The following is a 26297-nucleotide window of genomic DNA, read 5'->3' on the forward strand; positions in this document are numbered from 1 at the left end:
AACTTTTTTGGCTGTTTAGGTACAGATTATCCTATCAAAAAAATGAACACCATCGTTTCAAGTTAAATAAATGTATTAAATTAAATTAAATCACAGGTGGAATACATTTAGATATAAATAATCAACAAGATAGGGAAACAAAGGTAGTATCACCCGCTGACATGATTATGGCAAGGTTGAAACAGAGAATAGCGCACATTATTTTGTAAGGAACAGTTTACATGGTCTTCTTGATAGTTCTGTGATGCTGGAAATTGCTGTGGTGTTTTTTTTTCTTCTGTTTTGAAATTGTATGCTTCTGGAGTACATGTGCATAGTATCTTATAATTTAACCTGCATCAATTTGACAAACTGCTTGGCAATTTTTTCAATGCCTCATTTCCCAGCATCACATAAATCACATTGCAGATTATGGTTCAGAAATAAAGTATAAATAGAATAACTCTTCTCACATCGAATGAGTATCCTTCAAGTAAACCAAACTTAATGAGAAACGTAACACATGGTAAAAAAATTAAAGTAAGACTGGAGGAAACGAAAATAGAAACTGATGGTAAAAATTGGCTTAAAACAATACACTGACAGATTGATAGCGATAATGTGAGGAGAGGGGGTGAAAAAGGTAAGTTAAAACGAACAGAAGAGGATTGAGGAAATAGAAACATCAAGAGGAAACAAAATGGAAATAAACTATACAACATTGCGAAGTTTAAGAGCAATTTTGAGGAACCAATACTGAAAATCAGTTCTTGAAAAATACGGTTACTCCTTTAAGTCCTTAAAAGTACTGGATTAATATCTATGGATAAAAGGTAGATATTCTGTGGTACGTTCATTGAGACATGAGTAAAAAAATAATACAAGTGGAATGAACTTTGTAGAAAAATTAAGCTTTGTACCATTGTTGAATCATTAAAAACTATTGAAAAATGTCATTTGTTCAATTAATTTACAGATTAATTACAGATTTATGACAAATTATGATAAATAAATACATAAAGGACACGATGAATGTATTATTGTATAATACAAGGTGGAAATAAATTAATGGTTTTAATCACAGGTCTAAAAATGAACAAAAGTGTCCCTGAGAAGATTATATCAGGGGATTTTATTTGTATGAAAACCTTTTCCCCTTTCAAAACTATTCGATTCCTGCTTCCAACATCTATATCTACATGGACTTGGTATCTTCTGAGAATATATTTGAAGGATTTCATTACAAACCTTTTACGTGTTTTGTTCTTCAAGAACTCATGATTCAAAGGCTCTTTGCCAGAAAATACTTCTGAAAGCTGTAGGTTACTTGATCCAGGAATTTAAACTTTCAAGGTTCAGAGAAAATTTAGTTCAGAGGCTCAGAAGTTGAGGTTAAAATATTTCTTACGTAAAATACAAACGTGTTTTTAAAATTTCAAATTCAATTTCAATAGCATTGGATTCAATTCATGGAAAACATTCTAAGTGAGGGTTCCCCAATATGGTAAAAAATTCTTTAATATATTGATTGAAGAAATTATCCTTGCACAAGGACGTTGAAAAAGAGAAACTGACACCAAAAATTAAATTAATTGATTTTTAAATTAAATTTAATTTTTAGTTGGGCACTTGAAAGATATTTATAATGATCATCTTTCATTAGAATACAATGGAAGCTCTTGCCTACCCAGCAGTGGCCAAAAAATAACCTTACTAAAATGTTGCATTAACGTTAATTTCATTCTGACAGTAACTTTGTGACAATGTTTTCGCAACCTCCTTTTGCCTGGTAGGTTAGGAAGGAATCTTGTCCTTATTGTGGAAAAACATACCATAAAATAAATATTAATGATTAAATTTACAATGTTTAAGCGTATTACTTTTCAATATGAAGCGATCATGAATGCTCCATTCCATTCGCCCTTTTCAAAAGTGACAGGAAAAACTTCAAATTTTTTTCAATACTCTCTCACTATAATGACGTCCTTCATATTTAAAATGTCTTGATGACAACGGAATCATCAGGTCTCTTGAACGTCACAAGTCAATCACAGCGCAGCTCATTATGGGAAAATGTCCTTCATAACAAAAAATTGTAAGTGTCCCTTCGTCTCCTCCCAGGAGGAAACAAAGAAGACGCCCAGTGAAAGGATGACAACAGGGCTTTAGAAGAAATATAAAAGCGGCTTTTTACAGAACGAAAAATCATTTGGATCATTGCTGGTTTGTTATGGAGGGAAAGTATTGTACTTTTAATCTAATTTATGATATGAAGGCCAAGTGCTATTTCCGGCTGTATCTCTTCTTCTGTTTTTTTGAGCCACTATTCCGCTCCAGTTGTAAATTGATAACCTTTGACTGAGGCGGACAAAATCCTTCCCTAGATTTTTCACGAGACATCAGAAGAATATCCTTCACAGCTTGCTCCCTCGGCTGGCTTAGTGACGAATTTTCTAAATTTTCTACTTGCATATAGCTTAAATCAGTCAGCATATCATCTGAAAAACAAAATGGTGAAACTATGAACATTTAGATACCTTGCAAATTCCCTCAAGGATTAGTTTAATGATATCAGAACGCAGGTTATTGTTCTATGGTAATGAGCGACAACTGAACAAAATTCAATGAAGCAGGCTCTACACAGCATTTAGAACTAAAATTTGATGGCAAAATTCAATTTCTATTACAATTTAATTTCTTAAAATAGAAGCAAACCAACACTAAAGCCTGAAAAATATTCTGTTAACAGAGAAAAAACAAGCAGGAATGCCCTAATACATTCGTATTAGACTTAGGCTATAGTTTTTTTTTTGGCACAGGAAATTCAAATTTTTTTTATTTTTTATTTTTTGTAAAAACCACAGCTAAATAAAAACGTTATCATGTTGATATCTTGGTTGGGAGTTAATATGAATGAGTTCCGTTGACCAAATCATATTCTACAATAAATTTTGAAAAGAAAACATTGATCAAAATTTTAAAATTCGAACCTCATCAAGTGGCTCAGTAATGTTTGTACAGATTGTATTAATCTTTGCCAATCAATGAGATTCGATGTTTAAAAGACAATTAAGGGGTTGGTTGGAACCAAAAGCACTCAATTACATTGCAATTTTGCAAAGTTTCCCCTGACACATTAATTTTTCATTCAATTGATATGAATTCATTCAGGGAATATCTGTTACATTACAACAATATTTCACCAACAATTCAAACAGGGTGTCTGCTAAAATTTAATTTTGGAAATTTCTGATATTTTCCTGATATTTTAGACAAAACATACTGATTTATCACAAGAATAAATTAACAATCGTTTGATTTAAAAAATCAACAACATATTTGATTAATTCAATCAGCTGTTTGAAAAATCTTTAAGGCACTCAGAAATCAGAATCTCCTAACCCGTGGCCGATTTACCTGACGCTTTCCTGATTTTTCTTGATAACATCGAATTTCCAGATATTTTCCAGTTCTCGCTGATGGTAGACAACTAGACACCCTGTCGAAAAGAGGATTTGATACCATTCTTGAGTTGCTTATCAAACTCTATTGAAACCAAAATTCATGCAAAATTCTGGGGTTGCAAAATCTCAAAAAAAGTTTGCAAGTTTATTCACCTATGAAACAAACCATGCGTGCTCCAGGGAGTAGGTTTAGATCTCATTTGGGACAGATTGAGAACAGCATGGATTTGACTATCAGAGGGCTTAGGCTCAGACTTAGGCTCGAAGAAATCACTTGAATTTTGGATTTTGGGACTCATACTTGCAAAAGGCGAGGACGTATGAATTAAATTAGTTAGCATTTCATCTAGGCAAGGAGAAAACGGCATTCAAAAATAATGAGAAAGCAATTTTGAGAAAGCGATAAAGAGAAAAAAATTTGAATGATTGTAGCTGAGACAGAGAGAAGGGTCGGGGTGGAAAAAAATCAAAATAACTAAATCACTGCTTAGGGGCTGCTCAAAAATTAAGTGACGCGATATTCCCCATTTTTTTTCATCTGCTCAACCCTTTTGAGGCGCTCCAGATACTTCCCCTCCCCTCCCAAAAAAAAAATTACTTAACATTTGCCTTAACATCCCCCCTTTTTTTACAAAAAAAAACCTTGAAAGGAAAATATTTTCTCATTAGAAGAGGAAGGAGGGCTTAGCCTCTGTATTTCAGGAAACAAGAGGGAATACGATAAAAAAAACTAGTATACGAGACTTGAGGAGAAAAAAAAAAGGAGAAAAAAAGTTGAAATCCAATGCACATACTGGTAAAAGATGCTGAGCTTGACACCCCGCCCCCCACCACTCGTTACACTTGGTCGCAAAATTATGGAGATACACTCACTGCCTAAATGAATAAAATAAATAAATAAAGCGATACACAATTTATGAACAGCCTCTTGGGTAGGAGAGTAAAACATGCTCAAACGCTGCCTTGCAAAATCCATGAGCACATGAGGGTATTTGTGAGCGCAGAGGGAGCTATTTTAATGGCAAGAAAAGAAGGAAAACAGAATAGCAGGCTGACTTTTGCAAGGGGACGAGATAGGCAATCATTGGAGCAAAGATCATTGTATTCATTTTTGGCTCCCAAACTGTAAATTAGCATCGGTCCAAATAGGGAAGCATATTCAAATTTGACCATTCCATGTTACAGAAAGTGGCAATGCTGCCGTATTTAAACCGACATTTTACACAAATAAAGAGCTAAAAAAGTGTGCTCACATTACTAAAGGTTATAGTAGAATCCAAAAAAACCACTCAGGTGCTAAACATAATGGCTATTTTCAATTGCGATAGCATGCAAAGACTAGCGGACAATCACAGCAAAGCCAAAATGTGAATAAATTTTGCCCTGGGTCACACATGGACAATTCAAATTCTGCCCCCTTTTTTTCTATTCCTGATAATTGTTTCTATATTGTGGACATTATTTTTCACGGTTCATAATTTCTAACTGAGGGCCTTAAATACTTATTCCTTATTTTGTTTACTCTTTTACATTTATTATTATAAATATTGAATTTTTACTTGCATTTTTTTCTACTTCAGATAATGACTTCCAGGTCAGTAAGAGAATGGTTTGTTTTCATTTAATTAAGAAAATTTATTTTGACTGACAACTTGGCACTATTTCCTATTTCAATATTAATTTTAGCAGTGATAATAACTGTCAATACTATCGAATTTCATTCATCTTCCCAAACAAACTGCGTCAAGTGACATCATAATATGCACTAAGGAAGCAAGCATGCTGCCAAGACAATAAATAATGAAAAATAAATAGATGAAAATGTCAAGTTGAAAACTTTATGAGAATGGAAAATACCTAAAAGGAGAAATACAGGTAAAATAAGGTGATTCGATGGTTGCCATTTTTTAAGTCAGAGCGACGTGCGATATATCGCATCAATTCGTTCCATACTTTCAGCTACTTGTCCTTTTTTTCGAATTTTGAGATCACACTTCTGTTGTCATTTTTCGAATTTTGAGATCACACTTCTGTTGTCATGAGACTAGAGAATTCATGTACCAAATTTGACAAAGAAATTCAACGAAATAAAAGCAGGGGTTTTTTTGAGGAAAAATATTGCATTCGAGTGCTGCATTCGACATCAGTATCGAATGCTATATTTTTCCTCTAAAAAAACCGTGCCTTTAATACATTGAATTTCTTTGTCAAATTTGGTACATGAATTTTTTAGTCTCATGACAACAGAAGTGCGATCTCAAAATTGAAAAAAATGACAAGTAGCTGAAATCATGGAACAAATCGATGTGATATATCGCACGTCGCACTGACACAAAAAATGGCAACAATCAAATCACCTTGAACACAAAAGAAAAAATGTGACTATTCGCAATGAAACTTACAGATAGGTGGTTCAAACTGCATTGTCTTGGAAATTCGCAATAAATGGTGGATGATAGCTTCGTAGAGCCCATCCCAACTGCCGACCTGAGTCAAAAAGTCATTTCGTTGCAAAATGATCCGATTGAGAATAATGATGCCTCGTTTCATCACGGATGCCAGTTGGTTTCTGCTGAGCTGACAAATGGGCCGCTCCTCTGCAATTTTTGAAATATATGAAATATTGGTGATTTCCAGTTAAAATCTTCTCAGGATAATTTGTGTAAAAAATATCAAACCCAAAGACATAAAGACGGAGCACTAGAAGAGAAAAATGATGTAAATTCATGCAAACTCTCCAATTGGCTATACGATTGGCAGCAAAATCCAGACAAGTTTGAAATTCAAATATATGGCAGGAACTAAATAAAATTGCGTAAACAAAGTATCAGGTTGATTTTTGCTAAAATTCACTTACCGACATATATTTTTTTAACTTCAGGTTATTTTCGGTCCGCCATCGACCGATTAATCTCATTTGAGAGTAGCAGTCATCTAGGACTGCAACGGCCTGTTTGAACTGGCAGGACCATCATGAGCAAAAGATAAACTAACTTTATCTGAGATTCCTGCTTTTTACCGAGCCAAAGTAGGTGTATTGTACCTAGTCACCATCCCAACTTTATTTATTTGTTCGTTTTAGTGACTTAAAACGTATTTAGACTAAGAAATGTGCAAAAATCAAGAGTACAAGTTCAAATCGACTTTACGTTTGCCGCCATGGATTCCCGTACTTATTTACACACTCACACAAATGCAGAGTGCCAGGGCTGCATCACTTCTCCCCCCGTGTTAGTAGATACAAGTGCTCAATCTTTATGTCTTTGATCAAACCGTAGAGTAGAACTCATCAATTCCCGATCCATATAAGGATTAGAGTAATCGTTAATGTAAACCAAGACTAAAAGAAGGATATTATTAAATAAAATGGAATGGAGATAGCTAACTTTACAAATCTCAATCTTTCTATACTAACTTCTTTATCCGTGACTCGTTTTAGAGGTTATAACAAATAGAGTTATCACAGGAGTTGCGTGTCAAAAAACTGTAAATTTTGTCTTGCCTCCTTTTGAGACACATTTTATTGTGAGAAACAGAGTAAAAAGAAAGGAACCATAATTCCAAAAATTACAAAATACAGGTTTTGGTATCATTGCTTGGAAATGTGTTCCTTGAGCATTTTGTCACAAGAAATGACTGAAAATGAAAAACTAAACTGGAGCTATGACACTTCAAAGTTTGCATCTGAAGAAACACAATTTTGAGAAAAATATTTAAGCTTTTGATCAGCTATATTTGATTCTCAAAATTGTCCAATTAAAATGCAACATCATGACCTTCTGTTGACACAAAAATGATGTAAAGCCCTTAAAATTCACTTTATGAAATAGGTACTAATTAAAGTTCTTCATTAAAAACTTGAACTTCAATTTTTCAATAATTATGGCAAAAGTCACTTTCCTGAAAAATTCGCCACTGTGCCCTAAGGTCTCTTTCTCTTGGATTGGTCACATATGTATCAATTTTTTATAAAATGTCGACATTTTTCAGCCACTTGAACACCAGCGAAAAGTTTCTGAGAAAGAGCTATTTGTCCCGCTAAAACTTTCTAGACAGGTCAAAGCAATGGACATTTTTATATAGGGGCTATTCAACTCACCAACTATAAATTCACATTTTGGAAACTGATTTTTGTATTTAAAAAATTTAAGAATCCAAAATAATACTTTACCATCTGCGTAAGTGAGGACAGCGTAATGAAGTACATTCAGAAACAATTGGATGAACCTAGGAAAACAATCACACGTCACCATTCTACAGTCACCAGCAAGCCAATTGGGGCAGTCAGATGTATCGACGGTTACTTTCAACGCCCATTTGGTGAAGTCCTCGGCAAATTTTGGAGTTTTGTCTATCATTTCACATTCTGTGCATAAGACTTGAAGTACACAAGTATCTGAAGCAAAAAAAAAAGAAAAATGAGATGTCTTGGAAAGAAAAGAGTGTCATTGCCAGTAAACAATATGAAATACAGACCAGTAAAATTACAGTGAATAATATCATTATGCACACTATTCTTGTGAATGCAAGAAGTACATGAATTTTTCTTGATTTTAGTTACTACATTAAATTCCTAAGGTCTTAAAAATTTCTCAGGTCACTTAAAGTAATCATCTGAATTTCCAATGAGCCCGGCCTGGATGCACGTTCACAAAACAATGTGGAACTGATTCTTTCTGGAACCATAAAATTTTTAAATCAGAGAACATTTGCACTTGACCTTTTTGAGTTAGTTAAGTCTTTAATTAAACAAGTTAAATCTTTTTTCTTTTTATTTACATTCGAGAATGAAAGAAAATCAGTCTCCATGTGGCCTAGTCTAGAACAACAGACCTTTCAACAACCTTCTCTACAAAGAAAAGCTAGGCAAAGAGGCAAAAACCTCAATGAAAAAAAGAGGAGGATAATTCTTACCGGTGGTAAATGTATAGTGCCTGGAAGCTTCAATAAAAGATTCTTGTACTGAAAAAAGAAATAAAAAATTGAGGCAAAAGAAAACAATGGTAAAATTCTTTTTGGAAAAATAACAGAGGCAAATTGATTCAATAAAGAGCTGCCAAGAACTTTCTATCTTTGAGTAGAAAAAACTCAAAAAATTCTCTTGCCCAGATTTTAACGTCGAGATAAAATTTACATACTACTAATTTTGAAAAACTTGAGCAATTTTCCTTTCAATAATACAGCAACATTAAATACATTTTTCCCCGCTATTGATTATCATATAAAAATTGCAATAGACAAGACTCTGGTAGACTCCAACCATTCATCCATCCATACATATATCGTCATCTACCGCACAAAGGAATGTATCTTGATTGCATTAGATTCAGTGTTTTGTAGCTACATTTTACTTGTTTGTAGGGAAACCATCGGATAATTTTCCTGAGAGTTGTTGTGAATTTTCATTACCCTAATGAAAATATATTCTGAAATTATCGCACTAATTCAAGCGACGGATTTCCTATGAAAAAATAAAACATTTGTGGAAATACTGAAACAACGCAGATAGGATATATTCCCTTTGTGCGGGAATTGACAATATGTGATCAAATAAATACAATTACATACAATCTGTCCACAAAGATTGTCTTGGCTCTAAAGATATGATTGACTTCCCCTATTGTAACATATTGAATCTAGATATGGTTTCTTCTTTTGCATACATGGGAAAATTTGCTGACTGAAATGGGAAATTCAATGACATCAAACTTTTTTCCTAGCCTTCCAAACACATGTAATTATAGAACTTAAGAAGAATGACAAGAATTAGAAGTATATAGGGAGATCGTTTCTCAGGATATATTAATTCAGATATATACAGGGTTGCTACGGAAATGAGGAAATGAAATTCTCTGATTCTTCTGACACATTCTGGTGAAATTCCCTGTCATTTCAGGATATGCCTACTGACGTTGAATCCATTCTAGAAAGCGAATAAGGGTGATTCAACAATATTTCCCTGACACAATCGTCATTTACTTTGATATATCAAAGTTTTCTCTGACTTTTTAAAATTTTCGGTTTTCTTGGTATTCCCTGTAGTCCCTGCGGTCAGTAGTGATTTGAAAAGTTTTGGTTTTGAGGGCACCCCAAAAACAAATACATACTCATTATTCAATTTGCTGAAATCCAGCTCCAATATTTTTTTCCTCATAGCTTTCATCAGAATTCAAGCCATACGGTTCTGCAGAAACCCCTCGTATATTTTGAGCGGCTTAGAAAAGCTCCATCAACAAGTTAGAAAAATAGGGGAGTGAGGATTCAATACTAACTCACCATGTACCAAGGGGTCAAAATCATTAGGATTACTAAACAGACTTTCTGGCGTCTTTCTTTCAGGTGGCGCAATTGAACCTATTAAAGCAATTATGATTAAAGAAAAGGGAAATAAAATAAAATAATGATAATGAGTGATGACTTTAATGAATCATCATTGCTTTATTTCTCTTTTCTTCAATTTTCTCAAGTCCATAATATATCTGTTGAAGCATACAAATGTTTAACGAAAATAGGAATTTTAAGTATGATGATTTGGTGAATATTGAGTAGCACTGAAAAATAATACAGAGGAAATGCATGTTTGAATTGGTTACTGATAGTTTTACATTTTCATTTTGGGTTCATGTTACTTTACTACTTTTTTTTCTGGTTAACAAACGGGTTAAAATTACCCTTAAACGTTCCAGGCGTTATATTAAGTATTTTAGCCTTTTTCATCCACTTTCCTTGTTTTCCCCTCATTAATATATTCAAGCTATTTGTGAATGGGGCTGTTACGAATTTTGTTTTAAAATTTTAAAAAATGAGGAAACCCGTATTTTACCTTTTTTCATTTCATCAAATTTTAGGTGAGAAAACAACTTCCGAAGTTATCGAAAGTTCAACTCCATTTCAAACAGAAAAATATCCTGACAGATTTTGTGACATCACAAGGATCATTGACCACCGTGATCCTTTCACCTCTGATTGTTTATATAAATTACGATTGTGAAGCAGCCATGATACATAAGTTTCACGGTGGTTGAAACCATAAGCTGTCACCTTTAACGACATCACAAGGAGAAAGCCAATGAGAAACGTCCTTCTAATCACCACAACTTTAAGCTCCTTTCTGTCAGTCAAAAAAGCTGTTTCAAGCTTTTTTAAGCTCAAAACGTGATCCTTGCTAAGGAAGGTACGTAGGTTACGCCTTTATATTAAGCAATTCCAGGATCATGCAGCAGCCCCATTGTATCTATTTGTAGTTAACTTCGCTTTTTCTGATGTCCCCATGTTCACAAAGTTGGTTCTCCAAGGCGACGTAAATTTTTGGGAGACTCATCCTTAATTTTTTTGATAAAATGAATGGAATATTTCCCAGAGCATAGATCTTGCAACAATGGAGTGAATCACTAACTTACTCGAGTTATTACAAAGGCTGTTGGTGCAGGTGAGGTACTTGGCGAGAGGAACCATAAGAGAAATGATATCATGAATAACGGCTGGTCCAGGGCAACAAAACACAACTTGTTTAACTATATTATTTATCACATTCAACCTACAAAAAACGACAAAAAAACAAATCACGAATTTTGAAGAGTTTTTCTTCTAGCTTGGCTACACACACCTAAATAACATGTTTAGTTAAGTGCTACTACTTTCTACCCTCTTTAGGTGTTCATTGTTCATTACATATGAGAGGGTTTCCATTGTTTCCTCATTTTCCAATTTCTTTACTTATTTGCTTTACCCTGAATGCAAACTTTCCGGATTCCCTGACCTTAGAACTAAACTTTCACTTACAATTTTTTCTTTCATTAACGCTGGCTTTTGCCAAATTTTGGAAAAATTTCCACCTCTAGAGATTGAAATTACGAAAAAGGCACTCGGAAGTTGTTCGCGCTTTCTTAAGTGGTACTGGCTGCGTTTGCTGACCGACGCTCTACTTGCGAAATTCTCTGCTTTTTCTTATAAATTCTTTCACTTTCTCAATCTTTTCTGAATCATAGTCTATTCCCTGATTGACCAAGTTTTCCAAACCACCCGACATACTTGAAACGGATTTGAAACAGCATAGTTTCAGTTACACGATCAAATTGAGCTATCTAACTGAAGCTCTGATTGATGGAGAAAGACCTGAGGTGAGGATGCGACCAATGAGAGGCCCAATTTGATGGCTCAATTTGATCGTGTAACTGAACCACATCACTTTAATTTCAAAGTCATGGTACAAACCGAATTTTCTTTTGACAAGGCAATTTATATAAACTATATTTAAATACAAAAAAATATTTCGTTTTCAATATCAACGGACAAGTATGAATCGATCCGTTTGAGGAAAACAAGCTCCTTTTTTCCAGTTTTGATTGGAAGATATGGTGCATTCTAACTAGAGGGCAAATATTTGGAATAATATTCATTTCTTGATGAATAAATGATCATGAAAGTGAGGAGAATACTGCCCTAAAACTGATTTCCAAAAATAAAATGAAGGTTTCTTGGACTGAACAGGAAACTTTGAAGGAACTGTAAATGGGATGTTTTAATGATGATGAAGCGTTTAGATAATTGAAGAACAGTACGTAAAAAAAAAAAAAAAAAAAATCAACTAAAGTTAAGAAGAGAACTGGCATTACCTTTCAATAGGTATATCACAGTCTAGTTTTGCTAAAGTTTTAAGTAAACAAATGACAGCAGCTAGGACACCATTAAATGACAGAGTACGGAACTGAAAAGACAAAAGGGAACAATTGAACATTAGTTATGACAAAAAAATTTTGCAAAAAGTGGAAAGAATGAATCATCTTGTGTGGATTTTCTAAATATAAAGAGCAAATCAAAGTAATTCCTGACCAAGAGTAAACACTGATGAAACATCGATAAATTGAATGACTTTACTACTTAGCTAAATACCAGTTTTGCTTTTACCTTTGGGCAAAACTACATGAGTGAGTTCAATCATGAAACTTTTTCACCACCATTTCCTATCTATTTTTCCTAGAGATTTCCTTGTCTTACATTATCTTAAGAACTTTTGCATCTTGTCTTCTAGATTTTAATTTGCTTCATTCCTAGCCAAATAGTCACATGTAGACAAAGATAAAAAGTTGGCGCGATAAAATATTGCCAAAAATCGCGATTTGAGCAGAAGTTTTAAAAGATGGTGATTGAAATGCAGGCTTCTCTAGACATGAAATGGAAGATACGTACTTAATAAATGGAAATTTCTTGGCAAGAAAAGCAGAGGATAGCCATACCTGATTACAAATCTCACTGACAATATCTAGAATCACTTGCAAAAAATCCAACTTTTCCAGGGGGCCCATAATTTTTCTCCCCTCCTCTCGTAAAGTTTGAGTAGGAACTGTTTCAAAGCTGAAATTGAAAGAAATACATACTCAGAAAATTCTCCAATTAAACAGAGTATTGGAGAGAAAAATATATTGTACCATTGTGGAGTTGGCTGCAAAAGAAGATTTAAAAAGCTGAAGCCCCAAACACTTTTGAGAAGAATCCAAATCGTGGAATTTTTTCTCATTTACTACAGCCACTCACAATACAACGTTTGAGAAAAGTGATGAAAACTTTGAACACAATGATTTTTTTATTGTGGTTTATAGCCGTCAAAGTCGCAAAATCAGCGATAATCAGAAAATTTTGAGGTTATTTCATGTGCAAACGCACAGTAATATGAAAAAACTTTGACAAAACAAGAAATTACCCTACTCAATAAGTCATAGGGTGGCCACACTACTCGTATATGCATTGATGAGAACGCAATCTACTGGAGAATCGCCAAAATAACGCAAACAATCGGCGGACGGCTCTGAGCCGTCTCTTCAGATCTAGCCCAGCGCAGCGCGGACGACTGGGAGCCGTCAGTTTAAGTCAATGGGTTAAGTTGTTAAAAAAAATCACAATCTTGAGTGGGAATTTGCAACTATCCTAGTGACGAGTTTACTCCCTTATTTCAATAAGATCTGTTTCATATCCTTGACTCTTCCTGGCCTTCTTAGTTACTAGACACCCTGTCAATCCTCATACTACCTACAGGCAAATTTCACTTACTTACAAACGTAAAACTTCAACTATCATACCTTCCGCCTTTCTTAGATGATGGGCTTACAGATTTCGGTGGGTCTATTTCCATTCGGGAAGTTGAAGGCTCCATATGGTTGACTTTTGGAAACTTACTTCTTTCTGGGCTGAGACTGGTGCTTGGTTTCCGTTTCTTACCTGCAGTGCACTCCGAAATCAATTTGTCATCACTTTTATTTGAGGAGCGGCGAAAGGGGTTTGAAGGATCACATCTAAAGAAAAAGATATGATGTAATGAGCTATATGTATGTATGTATGAGCCGCTTTTACGGCGCGCTTGGGCGCTCTGCGACGCCTATTCTCCACAGGAATCTGTCATGGTAGAGATCCTCCAGAAGCTGGCATCTCTCCATCTCTTCACGGATACCCTCTACCCACCGTTTGGCTGGACGCCCTCTCCGTCGCCTACCTGGGGGGACCCACTCCAACACCTTCTTCGGCAACCTGGTATCAGCCATTCGCTGCACATGCCCATACCATACCAACTGCTTGGTCATGATATCGTGCACAATCGTCTTCTCAACGCCCATTATCTCTCGGACACGTTCATTCCTGACACGTTCTCTCCTCGAGATTCCAGCCGATCGTCGCCAGAAATCCATCTCGGTCGCCTTGAGCATTTCTTGGGTCCGCTTCTTCAACTGCCACACTTCACTGCCATAGGTGATAATAGGCTTGACAACCGAGTTATAAATTCTCTTCTTGTTGTCTTTGGAAATCCTTTGGTCCCAAAGGATCCCATTAAGCATGGCGATGGCTTTCCTTCCTAGAAGATTACGGTCCCGAATGGCCTGATCCAGCTTCCCATCCGAAGTCAGCTTCACCCCCAGGTACTTGTATTGTTCGCAACTTTCTATATGTTGACCATCCTCCAGGACTATGCTTTGCTGAGCACCTCCGACTGACATCTTTTTTGTCTTACGGACACTAACCTCGAGGCCCCATTTGCGGTACTCCTCCACCAACTTCCGGGTCATATACTCTGCGTCATCGTGATCTTGACTTATGACTACCTGGTCGTCAGCAAAGCATAGCGTGAACAGTGTTTCTTGGTCATTCAGAGGGACGCCCATGCCGGCACACTTTCTTTTCCATTCCTTCAGAACGTGCTCTAGATATATCTTAAACAGCGTCGGTGACAGACAACATCCCTGCTTAAGCCCCTTGGTGACAAAAAAACCGTCTGAAAGCCTTCCTTGGCACTTAATTCTAGCAAAAGCCCCCCGATAAAACTGCTTGACTGCCCCAATAAGTCCCTTACTAAAACCAGTTTCTTCTAGGACTTCCCAAAGTTTCACAAGAGGAATACTATCATAAGCCTTTTCAATATCCAAAAACACTAAATTAATGAGCTATAAATACTCGATAAAAATGTGGGGCAAAGTTAAAAATTGGTTTCCTGTGAACATTACATTGCGAATGAAGGACCTCAAATGAATTCATCGCTGAGTCTGCAATAATACAGAGGCCCTGTGAAATTGAAAACATTGACCATTTCTAGAAATTTGGCCCTTCAGTCTTGTAGCAAACATACTGTTGGCGATGGAAGATATGATTATCATGTTATCAGACAACCCTTAAATTTTCAGTTTCACTACGTTACGGCTACAATTTTTTTTTTCAAAATTTAATTTTTTTTTGGACTAGGTGGGTTTCTTACAGTTGCTCACAAGTTATAAGAGAACATTTTTCATTCAAAATCTTCATTCCAATCGGTGTAAAATCTCACAAGATTGAGAAAAATTAAGCTAAAGGAAAACATTTGACTATTAACACTAGATTATAAACTTTGAAAATGTAAATTAACAAAAAATGAGTCGTATCAAAAACTCTAATTTCCAAATTACCTGATTTGAACAAACACCAGTGCTTTTAAAAGAAGTTATTCGTCCAATTGATTTACCAATGCGAGAGAAAATTTTCATTTTCAAGAAGAGAGCTAGGTTCATTAATGACGATCTTGAAGGGCTGGACGATCCGCTACTCTCTGTCCTAGTTCCGGAATCTGACTGAGGGTGCGCTGCGAGCGCCTCAGTCGTCACCCGCTGAAGATGAGAGCAGTTAGGCTCCCGAAACAAATTTGCCCTCTTTGTTAAAATCAGGTAATTTGAAGATTGGAGATCTTGATACTACTCATTTTTTGTTAAAGGAAAACATTTTAGTCTTCTTCATGAAATTCCCGACATCTTCCAGTTTTTTCCGACATTTTAAGGAAAACTGTTTTCACTCTGACTTCATCATGTTCTTGTGCTCTTTACATATCTCATCCAAGTTCAGGACTTATCTTTATACTCAGATTTGACTTTTGACCACCTTTGTGATGATTCCAGCAGGAGAAATAACACACCAATAGGGGTCTGAGGGGGGGGGGGGGGCTTTCCTGAAAGTTGTCAAAAAATTATATCGGTTCTGAGCAAATTAACATATTTTTCATCGCATTTTATCCATGTAACTGTTACTAATAAAATAAGAAATTCTGAAAGCACTTCTCATCTTCTACCCTCTGACATTGCTGCTCCTCAAATCTGCCACCTGCAGGCAACTGCCTTGCTTACCTACCCTGTAAGTCCAGCTCACATTTGCATCAATCTGCTACTCATGAGATTAGGTATTCTTTCTGGAGAAAACACTTCCGTCAAAGAAAGATATTTTTTAAAAAAGTTTTAATGTGCTTCCTTCAGAGACTAATACTGCCGTGCTAAGGAAGAACGCCGTATGAACATTCGAGAATTGGCGAACTTTCTCCGATAAAATGTTCAGTTTTGAGGAAAATTGTCGATATTTATCCTTGAAATTTTCAGACTTTTTAGATCAACTTACGAGCAAAATTACCTGAAAAATTGGAAGAAGAATGTTCACAAATTTTCTTGAAAATTAGTGATTTGTCAAAGGAGATTTGGCAACGCCTGAGGGCTCATACGGCGTTCTTCCTTGGCACGGCAGAATAGTACAACAATAAAAAACAGAAAAAGAAATGAAGAAGATAGGGCATAGTATCTGAACTTACTCATTTTCAGTGAAATTAGTCTGAAGAAGCAAATTGACTGCATGAACTGATATGTCAGCTAGCTCCGACAAAACAGTAATTGAACGCCGAATTTCAATCCCTCTCTCGTCTGGATACCATTGCCTGAGCAGTTATGAGACAAGATACATTTTCAGAACAAAAATAGATTTTCAGGAAACCCACTGTTCTCCGTACAGATAATAATTTATAAAACTGGGCATATCTGTTTGCAACAATGTAAGTTTTCTAATATGTTTCACTTCTTTTTTTTTAGCCTTAACTTATCAGTGCCATTGCTTAAAATTTTGAGTAATTTTCATTTGTATTTAATTTGACAGGATTTAGCCCAATGCATTTAGACCGCATTTCACAGAAAGGAACCAGGCAACATTAGCTAAATTTAACGAGGCAATTTAATTTTTTACGAGAGAACGTTTGTGCGGACACCTTTGAAATTTTTAAGAGATTTGCTACGTACTATAGAGAAAACTCACTGAAATTTGCATGAAAATCCGCACGGCTGTTTTCATGTAAAAATTTAAATTTCCCAATTAAATTTGGCAATAACTGATGTGGCTTGGTTCCTTTCTGTTTAATGCCATCCATTCCATGTTGTCTAATTTTCTCTCATGTTTCATTTTTTTAGAGCAAAATAATCTGCTTAATGCTTTTGACAACCAAGAAAATACATATTCTGAATTATGAAAAATATACAGTATGCTCCAGGGTATTGGAACTCAGGTTATCCAAACCCCGCGCTAATTTCTAATTTACGGTCATTAGGAGAGTTACCCTGAATACCTTTTTCCATGGTGAGATCAGTAAGTGGATTCGATCTTTTACTTGATTTTATTTAACCTGAGAGAAATTCATAATTCATGGTAATATGATTAGAGAGGTTTGCCATATTCCAAACCAAGATACCTGATTTTATGATTTTACCCTTGAAAGAATATTTGAGCATGAGGAATAATGGGAATGGACCACTAGACAAGGACTGCATTGGAAAAAATGTCACGTGTTTTCTGTTTGAAATTTTACGTACAAAGTGATTCTCGCAATGGGAAGTCCAGCTATCAACTCCTTGATGAGATATGAAAAGTATTTTTAATACAGGTCAAATGGAAGTTAGATTAGATTATCCAAGTGACGTCATTTGTATTTTTGCCATTTAATCAATGTTGATCACAAACATTCATATTTCATTTGAGAGATAATTTACAAATTTCTCGTTGAATGATTCATTTTCCACAAGAAATTTGGAAAACATGTTGCTGTAATCCATACTTTGTCTAGAGGCTCGTTCCAAACGTATCGATGGCTGAAGTGCCAAACCCTGTATCTCCGCTTGCAACATTACACAGTTCCTGTCAAACATTATTTTTTCTTCGGAAAACTAGTCAACGTAATTTCTTGAAAATTTACTTGATTTTTCTTCTCTGTCAGCAGAATGTTCTTTGTAAATTTCAAGGAATAAAGTTGGCTTGTTTCTCTTTGAAAACATAAATAAGAACGGAAATTTTGAAACACAGCAATAGAGATATGTGGTATTGCTCTTTGGCTATCGATATCAATGATTCGAGAGAGCAGCGTATTTAAAAAAATGATAGATCTCAAATCCAATTCAGCATCTCAATAGTAATCTCTGGATCAGATCTGCCGTGCTAAAGAATAACGCTGTATGAACATTCGAGAGTTGCCAAATTTCCTTTGATGAAATGTTTATTTTTGAGGAAAATTAGGAATATTTTTCCTTGAAATTTTCAGGACCTTCAGATTGAAATACGAAAAAAATTCTCTGAAAAATTGGAAGAAAAATATTTATAAGATTACGACGGAATTTGTGTTATATCAAAGAAAATTAGGCAACGCCTGAAGATTCATACGGCGTTTTTCCTTAGCACGGCAGAGATGTCAGTGACACACTTTAAAATAGCAGGTAAAAAAGGACTACTTACTCGGAACTTAACAGAAATAAACAGTCTTCATCTCTGCTGACAGCGACGCTAAAACAGCTGATGGCCAGTTTTCCAACTCTCTTTTCGTAGGACTCATCAAATTTAGCTGCATGCTCTAGCATGATAAGGAATTTCTCTAACTGTTTCCAACACTTCAGAAAAATCTGTAACAAATTGTATAAAGTGAGCAGGATATATATCAGTCAAGAACAAAAATCACAAGATTAACTGAACCTTGGAGCATTGTCTTTTTATTCTTTGTATATTATTCTATTGGGTCACAAATTTCCAATTTTGAGATATTTTTCGAAAAAATCCAGCTTCAAAGAAAACTGTCCTCAAAATACCTACAAGGGTTTTCTTTCATTGAGTGAGTAAAGAAGTTGACCTTGTTAGCGACACCTACTTTCTGGTAAAGGTGTCGTCAGCTAGGTTGGCAGTTGTTTACTTTCGACTTTTACATGCAGTAGACTGATTTGTGTCTCTGCACTCCATTGCTATCAGACGACTGCATTGCGGTTGTTTGTAAGTGGAGAGTAAACAACTGCCAACTTTGCTGATGACACCTCTAAAGTATATTTACAAATCTTTTAGTTGGTTGATTTATTTCTATTATTATTTTCTCTCTGAAGAAAAAAATGAGGGCTTAGTTCATATCAGCAATTTTAAAATAAAATTTTTGGATCAATTTTTTTCCTCCACACTCTGAAGCTTCATATCTGAAATAAATACAGATGATACAAAATCAAATTACACTAAATCAAACCACTAAACAGGGTAAGAAATTAAGCAATACAAGATATTTTTTCTCATAAAAATTTCAAGCAAAACATTTTGAATGTATCAAAAAACTTTCAAAATTAACTCATTAGTGAGAAATAAGCGTTTGTAGTTTACATTATGAACCGTAGATTAAACTTGGAAAAAGAACCATAATCATCGTTGGCTTAAATAGGCATTGAAATCAACCTATACGTTACACAAATAACAAGAGCTTTGGTCCATTTACATTCCCTTCCTTGATTCATAAAAGGTATCTCTAATTTTGTCCAAAAAAAGTTGGTACTTGGGAAAATTCCTTCATTGTGAAATATACCAAAATTACTTTAAATGCTCGATCTGACTCGAGCAGACTTCTGTTTTTCTGCAAGAAGGGAGTATGAATTAACATACACAAAAACTGTTATTTTCTGACTTTTAACCGATTTTTAAAAAGTTTCAACAAATCCATCATGTTCTACGTGACATTTCGATTAGGAAACATATATTGTGATTCTTACTTTAGTACCCTCCTTATTGATCCATTCATGAGATGTTTATCAAAACTAATAGTTAAAAGGAATTACATACCTTCCTGACAGGTTCAGAAGCACTTTCAGTATTTAACGACTCCATTGTGTAGAAAGGAATAAAAGGCATTGGCGAAAAGGACATCAATTGCGAGCTTTTGTTTGATGAGTCAGTTTTCTGCTGATTCTTATTTTTACCATCATTGTTTTCTGAAAAACAAATAAGCCACGGTCAAGACTCGTCTAGTTCAAATTTATTTACAACAAACTCAATAACTGATCAACCTATTAAGTATTGGTGTCTTGCACTTGAACAATCAGCTATTGTTCTAAGAAATCGAAGCACCTGTTGAATTCATGGCAAGCAAAATGTTGCGAGAAAATTTAAAAGTTCAAGAATATGGGGGGTTTCCGCAACAGGTAAGGCAACTAAAAATTTGGGATTAATAAACAATTTCTACATCCTTGACTCTTAAACTCACCTAGTTTTGCCACTGTCTGCGTGAGAAGGACACTCTTAACTGTCGAAACATTGACGCTCTTGGTTGTTTCTGCTTTTTCAACTAGCGTTTCATTTTCTTGGGCTGGAGGATCAAATAGTCGTGGATGCAACCTTTCATACAGAAGTTTTCCCGCATGAATTTGTATATTCAATGGTTCATAGAGTTCAATTGGTGGCTCTTTTTTTTTGGACTGATGTCTTTAATTTGAGCTTCCAGTTTGTGGAGATCATCATTAAATAAGGCACTGAGGAAGGAAAATACACATTAATGAGAGAAACATTTTACATGGAAATAATTTTTAACTCGAATTAAGGGAAAGTTTACATATTTGTGTTGTTGCAAGAAAATCTACTTCTAAAAATGGCTTTTACTTAGAGGTAATGCAAAAAGATACCGAAATGCGATGAGATCCGAGAATTATTGGATCCTCAAGGATTATTTCTTTTAAAATTTTAACATGTGCCTGAGAGCTTAGATTTTTTTTTCTTTACATCTTCCGCTAAAAAAGCTGGCAAAAAATACGAGCCTTCATTTCTATAGGTCTTAAAGGATTGTGAAAATTATTTTGAAACTTAAAATTGAATTCATGTCTGAGTTCTGTTAGAGCACTTTTACTGAAATTTAAAAATACATACAGGGTGAATTTCAAATTGATAATGAGCCCATAATACGATGTATCATACGGTGCTACTTTAGAATATTGGCCTCTATTTTATGTTTGTTTGTTTGTTTGTTTTTTTTTTTTTTGAGAGTATTAGGTACAAGATAATTTTGTAATATTTACTAATTTTGTAGACTTAATTTTAAAAAAAGAGAGAAAATAAAGCCTTGCAAAAAATTATGCAAGAAATATGATGAGTCATCTTCAAAAGACAAAAGCAAATCTAGAGTGTCTTAAAGTAAGGTACATACATGGTTTGTAACAGTTTCACCACTGAAATATGAGGTGCGAACGAAAAAGTTACCATAAACGGCTCAACTGCTAAACAAAGTAGAGGCCCTTAAAGTATTACTCAAGCTCCTTCAGGAGAGAATGGGGTTAGAGTCTCAACTTGCATTATATGGTCTTGCAAGGGGAAGGGAGTTGAATCCAGTCTTACGTCAGCTTCCCCTTAAAAATAATGTATTTTTCTGACCAAAAAATTTCTTTCAGCTACATAGGGTGTTCAAAAAGTTTTGCACATTTCCAGATTTTGAGCGAACGAAAGCAGTTATTGATTTGCGGTTTGTGTGTGCTTAAAGTAGACGTAATTACCAACAAAACAAGACCAAGAACGGTTCTCTAGCTTAAAAAATGACAGAGATACAGGGTTTTGAAAGTGACATATAGCAAGCCGCCTCCAGGATTTTTAGCTACAAATATGTGTGTCAAGAAAAAAAAGTTAAATGAGAATTGAGTGTTTTTATTGAAAAAACTTACAAAATCTTACGGACATTAACGAACTTTAAACTTCTTCATTGGATGACACGGCTCACTCAACATTTGGCTGTTTTTCGAAGTATTTTCCACCACTTTGAACACAAAGCTTCAGCCGTTCTGTCCACTTCTCAAGGATCGTCTTTTCGAAGTCTTCTTGACGGAGCGTTTTGATCACAGCTATAGAATGCTTTTTCCTGAGTTAAGGAAATTTCTGAGAGGCACATGGTTTGATTCCATATCAGGTATCAAAACAGCTGTTCAAAAATTCTTCAAAACCTCCGTCAAGAAGACTTCGTAAAGACGATCCTTGTGAAGTGGACAGAACGGCTGAAGCTTTGTGTTCAAAGTGGTGGAAAATACTTCGAAAAACAGCCAAATGTTGAGTGAGCCGTGTCATCCAATGAAGAAGTTTAAAGTTCGTTAATGTCCGTAAGATTTTGTAAGTTTTTTCAATAAAAACACTCAATTCTCATTTAACTTTTTTTTCTTGACACACATATTTGTAGCTAAAAATCCTGGAGGCGGCTTGCTATATGTCACTTTCAAAACCCTGTATCTCTGTCATTTTTTAAGCTAGAGAACCGTTCTTGGTCTTGTTTTGTTGGTAATTACGTCTACTTTAAGCACACACAAACCGCAAATCAATAACTGCTTTCGTTCGCTCAAAATCTGGAAATGTGCAAAACTTTTTGAACACCCTATGTATTCATCCGGCTTTTACAATTATTTTCTGAGAAAGTTGAGAGGGGGTGTCAGACCAGTCTTACAAAATGCAGAGGGGCTCTGGAGATTGTCTCATGAGTGTCTTACAAGGGGGGAAGGAGGGGTCACAAAGTTGGCCAAAATGGCTTCCGTAAAAATACTTGAACAAATGAATTTTTTCCAATGATAATTGGTGACACCATAAACAATGATATAAAAAACAGAAACGAACCGGCTGCTATTCAGATTCTGAGCTTGCTTATTTGGAGGTGAAGTTCTCATAAGTGATCGCATTGCTTTCATTTTCTCTTCTGAGTCAACAATGTTCCTTGACTGAAATAAAAAAAAAATGAAATAAAATTGAGATTGTGCAGAGTTTAGTAAAAACACAAAAAACAGAACACTGCAAAGTCAACATTAAGTTCGATCTTTTACAAAATACACTTCAAGATAAAGTTGGTAACATAAATGGAGGCTTTGGCAACATTGCTTGCCGCGGCGGTTGCCACATAGACGTTTGAGAGAATAATTACAACCGAGTTTGCTGGTCTGTCACGAGGTTAATTTTGCTCATCTTCTTTGCAATGTTGAGTGCAAACTAAATGTTAAAAAAATAACAACATCACGTTATCCACGATTGTTTTCGGCGTCGATTTTCATTAAATGATACATATAAACAAATGAATGAAGTGTACAAGGACGATTGTTTAGACAGAAGTAGTATTTGTCGCTGACTTGTTCTTTTCTTTGCAAAAAATACCCCTAAAATCCTGGAGGGTGTCTCTCAATATGCTGTGGTAGAAACGTCATATATCGGTCAATTTTTGACCAAAACAGCTCAACAAGGTCTCATATTATCCGTTTTTACTCTCACTACACGAATATGTACATCGATTTTTTTTTAGCTTTTTCCATTTGCTCTAAAAGTTGATCGTTGCATTACTTTTTGGACCACCTATGTAAATAAACCTTACAAGTACATCCAAATTGGCCGATCCAATACTGAAGGGTCTATATTACAGTGTGTCATAGATTTCATAGAGCATAGTTTTTTTGTTGACAAATATCTGAAAATAGTAACAATTATTGAAGAAGCTCACTCTTCCACCGATTCTATGTTGGATAGTACGGAAAAATGAAGAAAAAATTGCAGAACAAACCTGGAATTGTAGTTCAGTATTTTTCTGTTCCAACTCTTTTTTTATCTTGCTGTATTTTTTCTCTACCTCCAGTAAGGCAGCTTGTTTTTCCTCCTCTAGCTTATTTTTCATTTCAAACATTAGTTTTTCCTTCTTCTGCAATTCTAGTCTTAAATTTTTTGTCTGAAAGAAAACAAGAGGTAAAATTAGACAAAGGTAACATCAATATCAAAATAAAAAGATCCATCGAACTAAAAATACATTGGCTAAGTACTTCCTTAGGTACTGGCACTAGAGGCATTCTTCATTTTAGGATAGCGCCAGGTGCCAGCGATTGACAAGTGAAAGCCAAGCTGGGGATTAATGAGATGGATTTGAAAACAGTTTGACCGCATCAAAGGTGGCCTAATTCTCTCTAATGTTTTATTTTTTAAACAGGAAACTAAGCAATATAGAAACTTGAACTCTTTGAGTATATTTTTCATAATCTGGAGTGAATTCATAGAAAGTTTAAAGGCGTTATTTAAAGTTTATTCCTCTGTTGAAAAAATAAGACATGAGAGAAAATTGGGCAATGAGGGATGCAGTTACGTTGATTCCAGTAAAATTTGTCCTCTTTATCTTCCATCCGTTAGTTTTGATTTGATAGTACTACAAAAAGTCATGGAAACACATTTCTTGGGGAAACGTTTCTTTTGGAACGTGATTTCTGACTCCAATTCAAACATGAGTAAAGACTTTATTTGGGGATGCTGTCAGTCACTGACACTCCACAGTTTGTTCATCTTGCAGTCATTTGATGCAAAAATCATATTCGCGTTTGTGTAAGCTCTTGGTACAGAGTGATCAAGATTTTAGAATGCGTTTCCTGATGAGACAATTTCTAGAGCTTTTTTGCTTGCAACTTCTAAACTTAATAGTGCGTTTTATACAGTGCAATGCATTAATTCTTTAATCATTGCTACGCATGTGTGCAGTTCAATTCCCTGATTATCAATATTTATTTCATGTTAAAATGTTCCTAGGGTCAATTTTACATTTTCTCCAGCATTCTCTTTGAGACTGTAAGAATTTTTGTTATGCTGAATTCCTCTGACAGTTGACAATAAAAATTATTCCTGGTAGTGTAAGTTAAATTTTTCCCCAGCTCACCTCTCCATCCCGAACAGTCAGCTCAGATTTCAACTGCTGAACTAACAACTCCATGCTTTTGGTGGCTCCTGAGGAAGCCCCAGCCTGACCAACCATTGCGCGAGAACTATTACTGGGAGCAGATGGCTGAGGTTTAAAGAAAGTCCTTGTATTACTAGCGGGAATGTTTCTGCTGATGGACTGAATTGGAGGACGAGAGACATGATTAGATGTTGGCTGAACAAAGAGGTTCAGCTTGGAAGGTCCTTCATTCTCTTTGAAGCTTGTGGTTGGTTGCTGAAAAACAGAACAGAAACAGCTTAGTCATTTTCACCATTACCCCAAGTAGCAGAGGTTGCAACAACTTGCAACAAAATCGTTGGATTCTTGCAACTAATAGACTGACGTGCAGATTGCCTACTCCTTCCCCTGAAGTCGCACTTATCCTTCGTTATTTTAATTCCCAACTGCTGGCCTCAATTTGGCTCAACTGAGCTGAAAATTTCAGGAGACGGTTGTGAAAATGTGAGATAAACACTTGTAAATTTTGAAGGTATTCGGGGCACTCTATAGGTTTGATTAAAAGCCAGAACTTTCAACTTGTTTTATTCAAAATAATAAAAACTGTACTTATGCGCCTTGTCTTCCAAGCCCCTCATTTGATCCGCTGATGCGTCCTACAAACAGTTGTGAAATAAGAGAATTTCAACTTGATGATGCTGATCTTTCATTCCTCCTGAAGATCTTTAGAAAAAAGTTTATGACGAAAAAGGAAAATTACCTCTGGTTCCAAATTTACTGATGCGAGAAGAAGATCATCCTCATCATCTTCCAAGCCCCAGTTTTGAGTAGAGGGCATACTGGGCGGTGAGACTGTATTGTTGAAGCTGTCAGCAACATTTGTGATTTTCTGTCGCTTGGGAGGTGTTTGACTGCTTGTTATATTTAGTCTCGGTTTTCTACTTGAGCTAACATTCCTGCTAGAATTCAGATTGTTGTGGACTGGCCGGTTGTTATTCATCTTCACTGATTTTGGAGTGATTGGAAGCTTTGGTTTCAGGCGCTGAGAGGACATTATGAGAGAGAGGTGGTTGAAGTGAAAAAAAATGATTTACAATCGGTTAGACAAATTGAAAGAAACATGACAATTCACAAGGATACAGATACTTAAGAATCTAGGAAAAAAATTTCCGACACAACCAGCTCGTTTGTTTACTGGCAGCACTTAACCTCAATTTTGCCACTCGCCTGCTTTTTGGCGCGAATAATGGGATGTTGGTTTCGTCATATACCGGAAGCAAAGATATAACCGGAAGTGACCGGAAAAGAGGAAAAGAATGTTATCATTTTTGTTATCTTATACGGAAATCATTTTTAAATAAATCTCTGCAGATGCGTTTCAGATGGTCTATCTACCTGTTGATGCTGCAGTATAATTATTAGTATGTATAGTAACTTGAATTTCCTGAGCCAGCCGGTGCGAATTGCGAAGCAGCGAGGCAGAAAACGGAGCAGTGCCGAGGCGTGATTTCGAGAACGATCGAGTATCGGTATTTCCCCGTAAGAAGCTATGTTAAAGAATCGATTGTTAAGGCGTTCGTTGCGATCAATCTATCTATCGATCTTTT

At 35.5% G+C, this 26297-nt stretch overlaps 2 protein-coding genes across 2 annotated transcripts; both read right to left on the reverse strand.

The window, feature by feature from the left end:
* Window positions 1-55: 55 nt before the first annotated feature.
* Window positions 56-20418, reverse strand: LOC109029883 (uncharacterized). The gene is made up of 12 exons (XM_072305155.1): window positions 20257-20418; window positions 19836-19984; window positions 18486-18649; window positions 16528-16650; window positions 13520-13732; window positions 12680-12797; window positions 12059-12150; window positions 10844-10980; window positions 8358-8405; window positions 7615-7839; window positions 5846-6040; window positions 56-2477 (listed from the first exon to the last, which is right to left on the reverse strand). Exons 2-12 carry the CDS (start codon window positions 19917-19919, stop codon window positions 2263-2265), a joined length of 1614 nt encoding a protein of 537 aa, XP_072161256.1. The 5' UTR covers window positions 19920-19984; window positions 20257-20418; the 3' UTR covers window positions 56-2262.
* LOC140225623 (uncharacterized) lies at window positions 20257-25925 on the reverse strand. The gene is made up of 5 exons (XM_072305156.1): window positions 25451-25925; window positions 24691-24966; window positions 23560-23721; window positions 22632-22732; window positions 20257-20521 (listed from the first exon to the last, which is right to left on the reverse strand). Exons 1-5 carry the CDS (start codon window positions 25742-25744, stop codon window positions 20425-20427), a joined length of 930 nt encoding a protein of 309 aa, XP_072161257.1. The 5' UTR covers window positions 25745-25925; the 3' UTR covers window positions 20257-20424.
* Between the last annotated feature and the right edge of the window lie 372 nt (window positions 25926-26297).

The sequence above is a fragment of the Bemisia tabaci genome, chromosome 10 (assembly GCF_918797505.1).
Source record: "Bemisia tabaci chromosome 10, PGI_BMITA_v3".
NCBI lineage: Eukaryota > Metazoa > Arthropoda > Insecta > Hemiptera > Aleyrodidae > Bemisia > Bemisia tabaci.